This window comes from Chinchilla lanigera, unplaced genomic scaffold (assembly GCF_000276665.1).
Source record: "Chinchilla lanigera isolate Chin_1 unplaced genomic scaffold, ChiLan1.0 scaffold00018, whole genome shotgun sequence".
In the NCBI taxonomy this organism is placed as follows: domain Eukaryota; kingdom Metazoa; phylum Chordata; class Mammalia; order Rodentia; family Chinchillidae; genus Chinchilla; species Chinchilla lanigera.
In genome coordinates this window covers 7,262,234-7,277,281 of record NW_004955419.1, presented here as the reverse complement: position 1 = coordinate 7,277,281, position 15,048 = coordinate 7,262,234, and the positions used below count along the sequence as shown (strand labels likewise).

Here is a 15,048-nt window from a genome sequence, read left to right as displayed (position 1 = left end):
GATTCCTGGTACCGGAAGAAAAACAAAAACAAACAAACAAACAAAAAAAAAAAAAAAACAAGAGAAAACAAAGTGGAAATAGAGATCCCACCCCAGGGAGACTGCCTCCTCCCATCTGCCTCTCCGTGCATTTAAAGGTAAATCCCAGACCAGAGGTTGAATCCCACTGCGAGAGATGGGATAAAACCTGAAGGATCAAAAGCAATTCTGTGGCCAGATATGGTGACTCGTGCACGTAATCCCAGCTCCTCCAGAGGCTAAGACAGGAGAATCACAAGATCAAGGCCAGCCCGGGGAACTTAGCAAGACCCTATCTCAAAAACAAAAACTGATCTTAAAAAGCAACTCTGTGGATCCTGGGCACTTGTGACTTGGGGATTATCTCCTCTCTCTTTAAATCCAGTGGGAGATACACAGATCAGCCCCTGGTCCTCAGTGTTCCCCTAAACACTACTATATAGAGTAACCAACACCCCAGGGGAACGTGAGCTCACAGACCAAACTAATTAGCCTCCTGAGGAGGGCAACACAGCAAAAGGACAACAAACATCTACAGTCAGAAGCAAAATGACTGGAATAAACCAGCCAAGAATATGCACAGTAAATATGCATTCAACAGAACCAATCGTGTGAAACTTTTTTCAAAAAAGAGGAAACTAAGCTCAGGAAAATAAGGAATTTAAAAATACAGAGAAAAAACAAGAAATCATTTTTATCTCTTTAATAAAGTATAATGAACATGCAATACGGTGCACATGAAGTACTCCTTTTGATGAGTTTTGACATAGTATACCCCTGTGAAACAAACCATCACTACAATCAAGAGAATGAACCCCTTCATCACCTCTGAAGATTCCTTCTAACCTTTTGTCTTCAATCATTTCAGGCTGTAATGACAGAATGGTTTAGAAAGGGTACTTTGTAAGCAACAGAAATACCATTTCTTACAGTTCTGGATGCTGGAAGTCCAGGGGCACCTTCTCTGTAAGAGCCAGCTTCTTCAGAGATATGAAATCACTTGTATGATGGCACAAAAGGCTCTACCCTCGTGACCTAATCCCTTCCCACAGCCCATGTCCTAATCCCATCACCTTGGGGCTTAGGAGTTCAACACAGGACTTGGGGAGAAAATAAGCATTCAGACCATGACATCCGTGCAACCCACCCTTCCCTCCACCTCCATCCCAGATAACCACTGAACAGCTAGGGGTTAATGCATATAGTATACATTGGGCTTTATATATATAAGGGTCTATATATAATATACAGGGCCTTATATATATACCTGGGGATATACATATATATCTATATTTATATATTTTATATACTTATATATAAAATATATAAAACATATAACATGATACATATATTTATATATTACATTTCTATTTACATATATTTATATTTATATATTTTTTGTACAAGTGGAATATCATAGCTTGCCTTCTTTTGTATCTAGTTTATTTCACTCAGCATAATTTTTAAGTTCATCCCTGGTATTGTACTTATTGGAAACTTATCCTTTTTATGGCTGCATAGTATTCTATTGTACAGATAAACTACAACTTGTTTATCTATCTATCTGTTAATATACACCTGGAATGTTTCTTGTTTGGGGCCTATTGTAAATAAACCTGTTATAAATATCTACATTCAAGTCTTTTTGTGGATGTGTGTTTCTGTTTCTTTTGGGTAAAAAAGGTAGGAATGGAATGGCTGGGTCATATGGTAGATGCTTGTTAAACTTTTAAGAAATGACCATTATTTTTCCAAAGTGGTGGAGCCATTCAGAATTCCTACCAGTGGTGTCTGAGAGCTCCAGTTCTTGCAGTCTTGCCAGGACTGAGTTTGATGCGGCTTTTTAATTCTGGCAGTTCTATTGGATGTGTAGTGCCATCTTGTGGTTTTTATCACCCTTCGTTGTTGGTAGACCTCTGTAGCCATTCTGCAGTAATCTGGTGATATTTAGTCACGTTACGCATTCTCATACAGGTCCAAAGGGGCAGTGTATCAAGTGTCACCCTTCACAGTACAGTAGCAGCAAGTTGGGTGGGTGACTGCGGAGGCCACATTGTAGGGCACCAAAAGAGGTGATTACTAAAAAGATCCACCCCAGAGCCCAAAGAGACTAAGTCTAAGGAGCACTGAGAAGGTACGGACTCCAAAGAGACACTATCTTCATCTACCCCTCTGCTCTTCCCCCTCCACTAACGGTGTAGAGGCAGCCTGGCAAAGCTGGAGGGGCCTGGGGAGTCTGCCACAGAGCCCCAGCACCCAGAGAAAAGAGGATTGGGACTGCACCTGTCTCCAAGACATGCAATGCAGGCAGTACTGCTCCCCAAGCTCCATCCTGTTCTGAACATCCTAGATCTCCAAGGGGCGCCTTCCCTTCTGATCCAGTTCACACCAACCTAGTAATCTCACCCGGTGCTGGAGAAAAATGCCATGGTGCTCAAACCCTACAGCTTTGGTGAACCTCCCTTATGGAGCCGCAGAAGATGGGTAAGAAAAGCGCTGGCTTTAGGGTCTGGCAGACTTGTGTTTGCTCTGTTCTGTCATGAGCTAGCCACTCATGTGGGGCTAAGCCTCAGCTCTTCAAACATTAATGAGGACACAACATTCAGTGTCTCCTACAGCACATCTAGCACATACTGGGTGCTCATTAGGAATTCTGCTTTACAGCATTTTGGACAAGCCGATGCTGAATATCTCTGGGCAGGGAGGAGCTCCTTCATGCTATTCGGTGGGCTAGCTCTAAGGAGCCTCCTGGTGCCAAATTAAAATCTGCCTTCCCACTGGGCATGGTGGCGCATGCCTGCAATACCAGCACTTGGGAGGCTGAGGCAGGAGGATCATTGCAAGTTTGAGACCAGCCTTTGATTTAAACATATTTTTCTTTTTCACCATCGTTTATCTTTTTTTCCTTTGGTACCAGGAATCAAACTCCGGACCTTGTGCTTGCCAGGCAGGCGCCGTGCCACTAAGCTACATCCCTGGCCCCATCATTTACCACTTAAAGCTTCATCTGTTATAATCAGCTCTAATGTTCTTTCTAGTTTGGTCTTCATTTTAAAAATAATTTCCAGTTCTTCCCTAAGCTGACTTCATTCTGACCTCTTCTAATTCTGACATGCAGTTTTTCATGTCTTAAGCACCTTCTTTATGTATTTTAGTGTTTTTAAATAAGCTATACTTTGGATCTGTTTTATGACCCTTTCGAGCTTTTGTGGTAAGGATGTTATTCTGCTTCCTCTTAGCCCACATTTTGTTTCAGTAACCTTGGAATTTTGCCCTGATACTTTCCTACTGTTTATTTTTATGTGAAATTAGTTTTCTTGGCTTTTTGGAATGAAGCTATCTCCAGGCAAACTTTTTGACCTTCACAGACACTCTCTTCTGTTGCTTTTTCTTAGAGTTAAAAAATATGGCAGCTTGTTCTCTGGGATCTCCTGCCTCTCTCCTTAGCCCTTCTCAGATCTTTGCTCTTTCTTTGCCCTCTTGTCCCTGTCCTATTTAGTTTTTATTTTAGTCCAAGGAATTCCCCCTAGTGTGGTTCCCTATCCTAGGAGAACGCTGCTCAATCTCAGGAGCTCATAAAGACGACACTGATCCGGTCCTTTCCTTAGCCTAGGGCCTTTACACCAGCCCCTGGTGAGGAAGACAGGGCCTCTCTCAGCTTCAGGTGATGCTTTCAGATTGGCCACCCAACTCCAGCGACCCCTGTTGCCTATTTTGGGTTCTCCTGTATCAGGCCCATTGTGCACTATTCCCGTTCCTGCCTCCTTCCCGAGCTCTAATGTTTTTGGAGCAGGAGGCGGGTTTGTCCCACCCACTTGTATTTTAGGACCACGGGGTTACCTTGTCTCCTACTTTTGTTGTATTACCCGGGTTTTCTGTTTTGTTATGTAGCTACTTTTTTTTACATGGGGATTCAGAGATGGAAAAACTATGCTGCACCACCACGACTTTGCTCCATTTACGTGAAATTTCAATTGCTTTTTTTTTTTTCTTTTAATGATTATTTTTGTCTTCAAATTCTGGTGGTGTTTTACACGAGTCTGTATTAACTACTCATTAAGATCTCCCCCATAAATGATATAGTCCCGGCAGCCATAGATCTAAGAGTGTTAGCAACCCACAGACACAAACTAGCAATTTAGGTAACCAGAATTCTAATTAGCTTAGGAGCCTTGAGTGGGGGCGGGGGGAGGACCTTGGTTATTACCCCCGAGCAGGACTTCTCCCTTCCTTGTACTGCCCTGATTTCACGGCCTAGGTTTCATGCCCTGCCACCCTGGAAACCAGGAGCTCCTTAAAGCTGGGACCACACACAATTTCATCTCCAAATCCTCAGGCCCGAGCATAATGCCTGCGTAGAGTACGGACCTAGTAAGTATTTCCTGAGAGAGGGGATTTGATACTAAAATAATTTTAAAATTATCCTTTAAAATAATTCATGCTCATTACAGGAAACTTTAAAAATACAAAAAGCACATATAGAAAATCTTCACCTGTCTCATCTTTAAGAGATAGTGCTATTACCTTAACGTATTTCAGTTTGTTCTTATGCATATTTATACGATTTAAGCTGAATTCTCGGGTCGGGGATATAGCTCAGTGGCATAAGCACCTGCCTGGCAAATGCGAGGCCCTGAGTTCGATTCTCGGTATCAAAAAAAAAAAAATAGAAAGAGAACCTGAATCCTCTGTATGCTATTTTTAATCCTGTTCTTCCACTTATGCTTTTGCATTTTCTTGTGTGATTATCCTTCAACAGCATTATTTAATAGAAGTGTATTATTCCAGTGTATGATGTAATACCAACACAAAATCAAAGGCATTTCTAAAACAGGAGGACCAGTTTTCTCAGTCGGCTTGGTGATGTCCTGATGTGACATGCCCTAAGATAACTGGAAATAAAACTGGTGGGTGTACTAGAACACATTCGAAGGGGGTATAAAGTCCTTGGCATAAAGTATTCAGCAGCAGTATTAAGTATTAAGTATTCAGTATTAAGTATAAAGTCCTTGGCATAAAGTATTCAGCAGCAAAAATAAAAATAAAAATTAAAAAGTATTCAGCAGCAACAGGATCTAGCTCCAACTCGTTTCCAGATGTTACTCCCGTAAGCTCCACTAGGTGGCAGAACAGGCTAGATAACAGCTGTGATTTGCGAACTTAAGAGGTCTCAGCAGGGGCGGGTTCCAGCCTCAAAATTGGATTCATTCAGCCTCAACCATAATTTGCATTTCTAACAAGCTTCCAGCTGATGCGCCTGTTCCGTCAGGGAATCACACCTGCGAACACTGGATTACAGGAAAACAATGGGAACTAACGCAAGGTCCCTTCCGGCCTATCGACCCACCTCCACGTCCAGTTTACTTTGCACTCGGCCAGACAGTGTGAGCATACAGAGCTTTTGTTCTCCAGATAGTCCAGTTGAGGGAAACAGGCGACATTTTAAAAAGCAAAATAAACTCTATTCTACCCCTCTGATTCTTCTAACACAGACACTGTGTAGTTTTTGTTGGTTTTCGATTCCCCTCAAATAGAATTCAAGCTTTGCGCTCTTAAAGCCTGAATGATCAACCAGCTCGAGCTGCTTTATATGGCAGAAATCGCTGAACTAACAAACTCAGGAATGTGTGTTATCCTGCAAACTCTCTAAACTTGAGAGGCCTGAGCTAGAAAAGCACCCATGACAGCCCCTCCCTGACTCTGCATTCATGACTCCATGAATAAAACGCCAGGCTTACTATGTGCTGGGAATCTGAACTGGGTTGCTTTGTGGATTAATTCCTCTTTTTGAACTTCAATACACATTATAGTTCATTTGGGAAAAAAACCTTTGATTTATGATTGTTCATGTTTTCCTTTCAATATTACTGATCACCCGTGATACACAGTGAAAAAGGTTGAATCAAAATGTTATCGATCCAGCACTGTGGACTAGCTCCGTTCTTTAGCACTGGGTTTTACCAGACCTACTCTAGGAAACAATGGATAATCGGCAACAAAGTCTGTAATTATGTAAATACCATTGATAGGTTACTTGACACAATCCTTTTCATAAAATAAAGCTTTAGTGTACTTCTTGGGTTGAATTATGTCTAAATTAGTGACATCTAGTTTAGTGAAGTTCTATAGTTCATCTCACAAGTATGTGAAAATTAATGTTTTCACGAATGTTTAAAAATGTAATATAAATGGGTAAAAGATGCACAGTTCAACAGAAAGGAACCACACAAAAATATTTTCATGTGTTAAATGTCAATTAAAGCAACTATGAGACACCCTCTTAATGCTCATTACATTGGCAGACACGTTTAAAATTATCACTCAAAACCGATGTTACTTTTCAAAATGTATACCGATCCAGCACTGTGACAACATAAGTCAATTCAACCCCCTTGTAAAGTGACACGCGAAACATAAAGCAGAGGTCACAGAACGCTCTTCTTAAACCCAAACGCTTCTGGGGTGCCCGAAATGCTCTTTCTCAACTTGAGTAATGAGCATACAGGTGTTCACTTTGTAGCTATTCAGTAAAACTATCTTTATGCACTCACCTGTATTTGTAACAGAAAAATATTTTTTCCTTTGCTTTTACCAATAAATCTACTGAGAAATTATTCAAAGGAAATACAGACTTCTATCGCATTATCTAGAAAGCAAAACTAGATAAGGTAAGCAAATTGCAATGATGAAGGAATATTGCAATGTACTATGTCAGTTATAGACTTTAACACACATTTCTGACAGCACACTATCAAACCATGATTTGCAGCCATATAAATATACGCATGTGCCTGAGGATTAGAAAAGAATGTTAAAAATCATACTGATGCAGAACTCCAGATAGTTTTCTCCGTAAGTTTTTATTAACAACCTTTATCACAAAGAGAACAGAACGTGTGCTTATAATGCAAAGGACAGGAACATCTCACTGGCAAGGATTACTCATGTCTAAATTACAATGTGGTCATCAAATATTCTGCCCAGCTGTACTCAGTACACTTCGGGCGTTCACAGGATGTGGCAGAATAGAAAGGTCTGAGAGAAAACTATGCGGACCTGGTCTTTCATGCTACTTGTGACATTTTACCCCGAATTTTCAATGTTCTGAAATTCTAAGGTGTTTTTCTTTTAGTTCACATAGTCCTTTAAATAACCTATGGAATTTATTAAACTCTCAAGAACTTACTGAACGTGAAGTTCCCTACACTCAATCTTACAGTGCTGCTGTGGAGACAAGATATTCACCTGAGTTTTGAAAAATTGTTAGATCAAGGGCGAAAATAGTACGTCAACTGCAAAAGGTCCTAGGTGCTTTATTGCTAAATGCACGGCACAACTAACTTGCACAGGCAAAACTGCTCCATCAGGCCAAGTGGAAGATGGTGGTCAGACTTTAAAAATAGTGGGGCAAAAATGTGGGAGATCAATGGGATCCTAAACCATAGCCCTAGAACTGGTGCGAGGGAACACCAGGGTCCTTCCATGAGGGAAGAACAAGGCCCAAGGTACAAGGGTAGGCAAAGAAAGACAGCAAGAGCTGTTTGCTGGAAGAAATGAGCTGGGGCTGAGGTTAGGTAAGAAATCCAGACAAGCCCTGTGACAAGGGCCAAGCGTTCATACACTAACTGTAAATGTGCACACAGGCGTGGGGAAGGGGAAGGTGACAGCTCTATGTTTTAGGTGACTTGACACAGGGAGAGTACGGGAAGGAAAACAAGGTTGGAAAAATACAGATCTGGAGGCTGAAAAGCAGAGCTTCCACAACACCATTTGCCATGTCCCAGCTTTACTTGTCTGTGAAAACAGAAATGTGTTTGTCCTGTAATGGGAGATCAGAGGTACAGAACCGTATTAAGCACATGAGAAGCCCTAAATATTAAAATCAACCTTGTATGGTGGTACAGGCTGTAATCCCAGCACTCTGGGAGACTGGGGCAGGAGGACTGCAAATTCAAACCCAGCCTGAACAACTTAACAAGACCCTGCCTCAAAACTAAGTAAACAAATAAATAAGGTTGGGAATGCAGTTCAGTTGGAAGGCCCGAGGCTCCTTCTCCAGCAAAAAGCAAACCAACAGCCTACACCAAACCTGAGGAGGACGAAAGGGTGGGAGACAACCCCAAGTCCGGAACCGATAAAACGGCACCTTTCCCTTCCACTTGCATCTGTTCGCAAAGGTCACAAAAATTCCTTCCTTGCATTTTACTTGTTGTTACACTGTTGAGAACACGCAGGAAAAAGAAAAAGGGCAGAGCCACATTAGATCACAGGAAGGGCAGCTCCACTGCTAAAAATAGATAAAATTTTTGTGTTAAAGGTGGAACCCCTGGCCTTACTCATGACAGGCAAGCGCTCTAAACTGAGCTATATTCCCAGCCCAAAATATACCTCTGACTATACTTTTGGAAGTCCCCTGAGCCAGATGAAAAAGTCTAAACTACACAGTGTATTTTTAAGGAAACGTAACTTTATTACTTTCAAGTACAAACAATAACTTGGGCTTGGCTAACCAATGTCACCTATCTGAAGGAACCTGCTTTCATGTATAGATATAAATGATTCATAATTAGCACAATCACCCCTAGGTAAAGGAACAGTTCTATGACGCACGAAAATAACTTCTCATTTTGTAGTCATCATGTTCCACAATCACTCCACAATTGGTTTAAGCAAGTCCTCCCACCCCACCCCCGCCACAGTTCAAATATAAACTTCACCTCATTCCCTCTAGATCACAACATACATCAAATCACTGAGACACGAGTTGATGAATTTTACGATGTTGCTATAAATGCTGGATCGTGAGGGACCAGCCTTTTCCACCTGAGCATGCTCATCGAGCATCCTAAGTCTAAATCAGTGAACTATTGTCTGTTCGTGAAGTGTAAGAACACCAAGTAATTAAGAGCTTTTGTCACCTGAATTAATCACTTGCCGGGCTTGAATATATAAAAACATTTATTTGGGTACCTTTGTGCAGACAAAGTATTTGGAGTCTGTGGGATGCAGTAATTAAGTGGGTTTATCTTGGTCAGGACTAAAATACTAGAATACTAGCTCGAGGCAACTGAACTGTTGTAGAGAAGGCAAAACATATTAACTTGATGGCAAAATGCCTTTTTACGCTGAGCATGATTGTTTGGGGAAGGGTGCAAAGACAATCCAGAAATTCACTGAGATTTCACTTTTGTAGAGCAGGCACAAGGAACCTCTGGTCAGAGACATTGCCAGAAATGGTTTGTGGGCATTTTGTGAGAAGGCTAACCTAGCAGTTGTGCGTGGTGGCACAGGACTGTAATCCCAGCACTCTGGGCGGCTGAGGCAGGAGGATTTCAAGTTCAAGTCCAGCCTGGGTGACTTAGTGAGACTGTCTCAAAATTAAACAAAGGTGGGGGAGGGGTGATATATACTGTTCAGCATGAAGGCTCTGAGTTCAACTGTCAGCACTGGGGAAAGAGAAAAAACAAGGTGGCAATTCTGTTGTTTGTTTTCATCACTCTACCTGAGAAGGGCACAGCTCTCAGGTGTCTGGACTTAATCATCACAGCAACAGCACCAGCACAACCAGGGAGAAAAGCTGTGTCTAGCAGACCTAAAGGGCCTCTCCCCTATCCTGACAGGTCTGTGCATGTAAGAGAGGGAACAGCCATGGGATTTGATGGGATTCTGCTTGCTTCCCTAGAGAAAGGCAAGTGGTTCATGCACCAAGGCCCAGAAAAGGAAGCACAGAAAGGGTAAGAGCAATGGTGAGTGAGGAGATTCATCTCCAGGCTCCCAAGAAACCAAGACACATAATCATAATTTAAAGGAGCTGGCTGGGTTTGGCCAAAGCAGTGTTGTAAAGCCAGACTCTACCATCCTTAGGTCAAAATAAACTGAACGATGCAATTTTTTTCATGTCTAAAATAATACTGTTTCCAGAATATTTTCTTTGCTCCCTCTTACGCACAGTAGTAATCACTCTCCCGTTAACAAATAACAAAATGATTATGTAGTCCTCCCTCAATCCTTACCAAGCATTTTCAGTGGCCAGAATGGAGTAAATTTTAAACTATGAAAAATGAAGTCCAAACCTTGGATTGTAATAGTTAATATTCCCTTGTGTTCTGCATACAAAATGGTATGCAAATACATGTATTGTCCTGCAGAACTTTCCCAAAGTCCAGTCCTTCTGCTGGAGGGTCTTTCCTTCCTATTTCTCTGGTAGGTCTACGCTGTTGGGTTAGAGCCAGATTTCAAATAAAGGAGCTGAAGGAAATTTTCTTTCAATGGATTGGGAATAAAGTTTACCAAAACCTCACACCTGCTCACTCCTTCCCTGCCTCTGTGCTAGGAAGCGAAACGCTGTGCTGCGCAAACAGTGCCAAGCTCAATGAAAGGAGCCCAAGGAACTACACCCACGGCTATGCTCTGCCTGGTCCCTGTGCTCTATTTTGTGAAAAGGAAGAGCTAGCTGTCTACTTTTAGAAGTCAGTTGTATGAATAAACCCAGCCCCTATACAGCAACTGAACAACAAGCGTGAATAAAGGTATCTATGGAGAGGAACTGAAGTTAAGACTCCTACCACTTGCCTCGAGTACGCATTCAAAATCCAGCAGCAGCATCTTGATGACTTCTGTATGTATCACAGAAAGATGAAAAGGGACGGTTTCAAGTCGGTCATTTTTTTAAAAAAAACTTTTCCACAAATGACCATTCTGACTTGCCCTTTGAAGCTATCAGATACATGGGAAAGTGAGATGCACAGTAAGGATGACCACTGAATCAGTAATCTCAACGATTTTTACAGGCTAATTGAAAATGAAAGTGATTTACCCTCATCAGTGCCCAGTCTCCACAGACTCCTTAAAAAGATCCAGCTGCACTCTGGCTCCATTTCTAGGAGGACAAAGCAGAGATCATGTGCAGAACTCAATGTGAGATGGATTAACACATTCACAACAGGGCGGTACCTCATCTGTGTCACTGCCAGGCAGCCTGAACCACTGGTGGCACGTGTATGACGGTCCCACGAGGACTGCAGCACTTCCACCACCAGTGGACCAGGCTGCCCGATGGGACAGTCACACACGCACCACGGATGGTTCACGCTGGCGGCAATGTGTTACCTCCAGGCTTGGCAGGCAGAGGAAGATACTATTCTTTCACCTAAACCCCTGGGCATTTCAACACAATTACTAACTAAACCTGCCCTCAAAACCAACCACTGATTCTCAGGTCCACGGCCCTGCTCAATGCTAATAATGCAGATTCTGAAAGAGCTGTGTCTCCACCTTAGAGCTCCCATCCTCAGCTCCGCCAGCAGTCCTTCACCCATCTGTTAAATGATATGCTTTGTATCAGAGGCATCAAGGAGGAGGAATAAGCTGTGTTCCTAGGCAGAGGCTTCACTGAGCTTCCAATTCTCATGTTCATCTTCATACCACTTTCCTGTTGGGTCTACAATAAAATATGCCGCCTCACTGCTCCCTCTATAACACAGGGAAGCAGCTTCTACTGCTGCTCCTTCTACTTTTTCCCTAATTTGTGACAAGCATGTTAAAACATTTCCACTGCTGAACTACAGAATTCCCTAACTTTAAAGAGGGTAGAAGACATAAACTAATATGGTTTTTTAGCCCATCTTATTGTAAATAATCCCCATCAGCTGTCAAAATGTTGAAGATCAGAGGATGTAAAAATCTGGATTTCTACCTACTCCTGAGAAAAAATCATGCCTGTTAACATTGAGCTTGTTTCTGCTAATAATAAAAGTAAAGCTGAGTAACTTCTTAGATGCATTTTCCAGAACTCCACACATCCTACCCAGCATGTTCTATTCGTTTCTGTAACCTACATAACTCCCTAAGGCATGTGCGTTTACAAACCCTAACTCACAACAATTCCTTCGTTCTAAAAACGAAGAAAATGAGGTTCAAGGAAGAGAAGGTTAACTTGCTTGATGTCACAGACCAAGTTAGGGGCAAATGAGGAAGTCAGGCTCACGGATCTTTCCCTTCCAGCTAACACACTGCCTCCCTACAGAAGCCTAACTCCTCCTAGCACCTGCTCCACCAGTTACTTAGGTTTTCCAAGTGGAACCTGTTACATACTCTACATTCCCCTTTTATTTGTCTTTTTATGTAATCAATTTCCTTATAGATAACAACTGTATCAGAGATTCATTTAAATATTATCTCCAACTTGAAGAAACAATCAGAATCAGACAAAACGGCAATATCAACTTTGTACACTTCAGTGGATGTAGTACAGGAAGGAATCTTAGCTGTACATCCACCTGCACAAACAAGCAAAGCAGGGCCAAGAGAAACGATACAGCTGAGCTTGCAGGCTCCTACACAACACCCAGTCACCAATCTTCCAGCCCAGTGGTCTTTGCACTATTTCACATTACCTCTGCGCTGCAACCCACCCAGAGGACGTGGTGGGAAGAAGCTTTCCTCACATGGAAACAAACTGTACAATTCCTTCACATTTTAATCACGCCAATCTTGATGCTGCCAAGAACTAGGGTTTAGAACAAGTTGCAAGCAATCAACTTATAGGATTAGATTTGTACTGGAAGACAGACTTTCTGTAGAACTGTATTTGGTGGAAAGTTCACGAAAGTCACAGGACTCGGTGGTCTTTGTAACACTGGCTCTTATAAAAACTAAGCCCCATATGAAAAAAAGTTGCTGTATCAACATCATAGCACCTTTGCTTCAATTTCAAACAAAAAAAAAAGCTATGCTGAAGAGCTTTTAATAACAGATTGAATACGATTTCATAGGCAACCAATTAGCAGATGAAACACTTTACTTAAAACCAATATTCCACTCAAGAAAGATGAACCCCAAATGCATCCTCTTACACTGACCAACATAACTAAGTACAAATGAAGTCAATGGTGTACCCCCTTAGCATGCTGTGCCGTATGTCAAAAAAACAAGCCCTCCCCCACCCTGAGCCCTGGCCCCTGGCAAACATAGATAAATGATTGTGCACTGCGTGATGATACCATTAGGGGAGCTTTGGTTCATGCAGTCGGCTGCCAAAGAGGTTGCACCCAAAACCTGCAGCCTCGGCACCCAAAGTCAGTCCACGGTGGTGGCTCGTGGTGTCAACCATGCTCCTTCCACAACACCAGGTGAATACTGTGGTCAGGCATGCTGGTGGCAAAGACCAAGCCCGTGTCATTGTGCCCGTCCAGTCCATTCAGCCAGGAAGCTTCGCCTGCCAGGAAACTCGAGCCTCTCTTCGATTTCCTGTACTCTGGCAGAGGCCAGCGGCTAATCAGGCTCTCTGTCCGCAAGTCCATGATGTACAGGTAGCGGTTGTCAAACAGCAGGGCAAAGACATCTCCAAAGCCAAGCAAGGCCAGGTTTGCTACCTCAGGAGTCTTGATGACCCTACAGGGATGAGAGTTAAGGGACTGTGAAGCAGAAGTCAATTTTGCTTCTGTTGATACTATAATCATTTTGGGGGCACTTAAAACCAGCATAAAATTCAAACACAGTTACATTACAGTTCAATGAAAGTTTTTGCTGAAAACGAAAATATGAAGACCAAGTCCAGCCCGCTAATGGGGAGCAGTCTCTTAGCCTGATTGGCATGTAGGGGAGGGGTAGTGTCTGATAAAGTTTATAAAAGCACAAAACAGCCACCCAGGCTAAGATCTTACAGATCATCTTTAATATTCTTGTTCCTGAGGTGAAAAATTAAAGCCCGGGCAGGTTAACAAGAACACTACCGAACTAGTATGTATCCAGGAAGCCAGTGAGAACAGGCAAGGCCTGGAAAGCACCTTAAGTAAGGAACAGTTAAAGGACATTAGCTGAGAGGAGGAGAACGGCAGAGCCAAGAAAACTATATCATTACTTCTCAACAGTGGAGGGAGGACATGTAAGAGTGAGGCTAGACATAAGCTGTTAAGACAGAACTAAAATCAAAGGGAAAAAGTACGAAGAAGCAGACTTCAATCTAATGTTAGAAAGGAAGAAGACATTTATTTATCTAGCATTTACTACACGGCAGGCATAGACCCTAATAAATAACATGTTATCTCAAACCTCACAATGCAATGAGGTAAAGATATTATCTCCATTACACTAGTGAATAAACTGAGGCTAATATAATGGAAACCTAGCATTTGAGCCCAGCTAGATCTGACTCCTGAAGCTATGCTTTTTTCTCCATATTCAGCTGCTTCCCAGAAGGAAGAATGCACCTCCACTCAAGATACATAACTCTTAAATGAATGGATCAGAACACAAATGAATGGATTCCAACTGAACAGACATGTTGTTGAGTGTCAGACATGCTGAATGATGACTGGTTCCTCAGTAGAGATGAATAAACAATGTTTATCTCTAAGAACAAGGAAGATACAACCTATGACTGTCTGAGAATGTAAGAACATGTTCAGCATAAATGCTACATGAATATAATGGGAATATCAAGGTAATCAAATTATTCTTTTATCAGGTGGACCCGGAAGAAATTTTTTGCTTTTGTGTATTTTTCCTGAAGAAGAAATCAAACTGAGCATTCCACATTAAGAGAATACTACAGGCCTTCCCAAATTTTACAAATGTTCTTGCATGGGTAGAATTCTGATGAATGCTGCTGCCAAGTGCAATCCATCAGTAGAAAGGCAGGCTCATGAAGACACTTCAGTGTGTCATCATCCTCCCATTTACCATATCTGGCACCACATGACTCCTCCTCCTTTCACAAAGTCAAAATGACCATGAAAAGTAACTGTTCTGAAGTAATTCAAGACATCAAGGGAGATTCAACAGTGCAGCTAAAGATATGAAAGAGGACTTCCAGAACTGCTTCACAAAGCAGCAAGAACACTGGGGTAAGTGTGCAGAAAGTGAGGGAGGGCATTTTGAGGGGGATTAATAGCAGTGTGTCTTTTACTGTTCGGGGTTTGGGTTTTTTATTTTGTTTGTTTTCATTTTTTTTGGGGGGGGGGTCTCTTTTTTGTTTGGTAGTACTGGGGACCATACCCAGGGTCTTTGTATTGAACTACATTCCCAACC

General features: G+C 42.1%; 1 protein-coding gene and 1 long non-coding RNA gene across 4 annotated transcripts in view; one reads left to right on the top strand and one right to left on the bottom strand.

Annotated features, from left to right (window-relative positions):
- LOC102025582 overlaps positions 1–15,048 on the top strand; it is a 19,871-nt gene that overhangs the window by 4,354 nt on the left and 469 nt on the right. The window contains exon 2 of the long non-coding RNA XR_260615.2: positions 14,204–14,864. This is a non-coding gene — a long non-coding RNA (uncharacterized LOC102025582). The remainder of the gene's footprint in view (positions 1–14,203; positions 14,865–15,048) is intronic.
- The window catches only part of Fbxw2 (F-box and WD repeat domain containing 2), a 27,011-nt gene continuing 24,762 nt past the window's right edge, over positions 12,800–15,048 (bottom strand). For all 3 annotated transcript variants that reach the window (XM_005382596.2, XM_013513235.1, XM_013513236.1), the window contains one exon: positions 12,800–13,410. In XM_005382596.2, the coding sequence (XP_005382653.1) occupies positions 13,122–13,410 (289 nt within the window). In that variant the 3' untranslated portion in view covers positions 12,800–13,121. The remainder of the gene's footprint in view (positions 13,411–15,048) is intronic.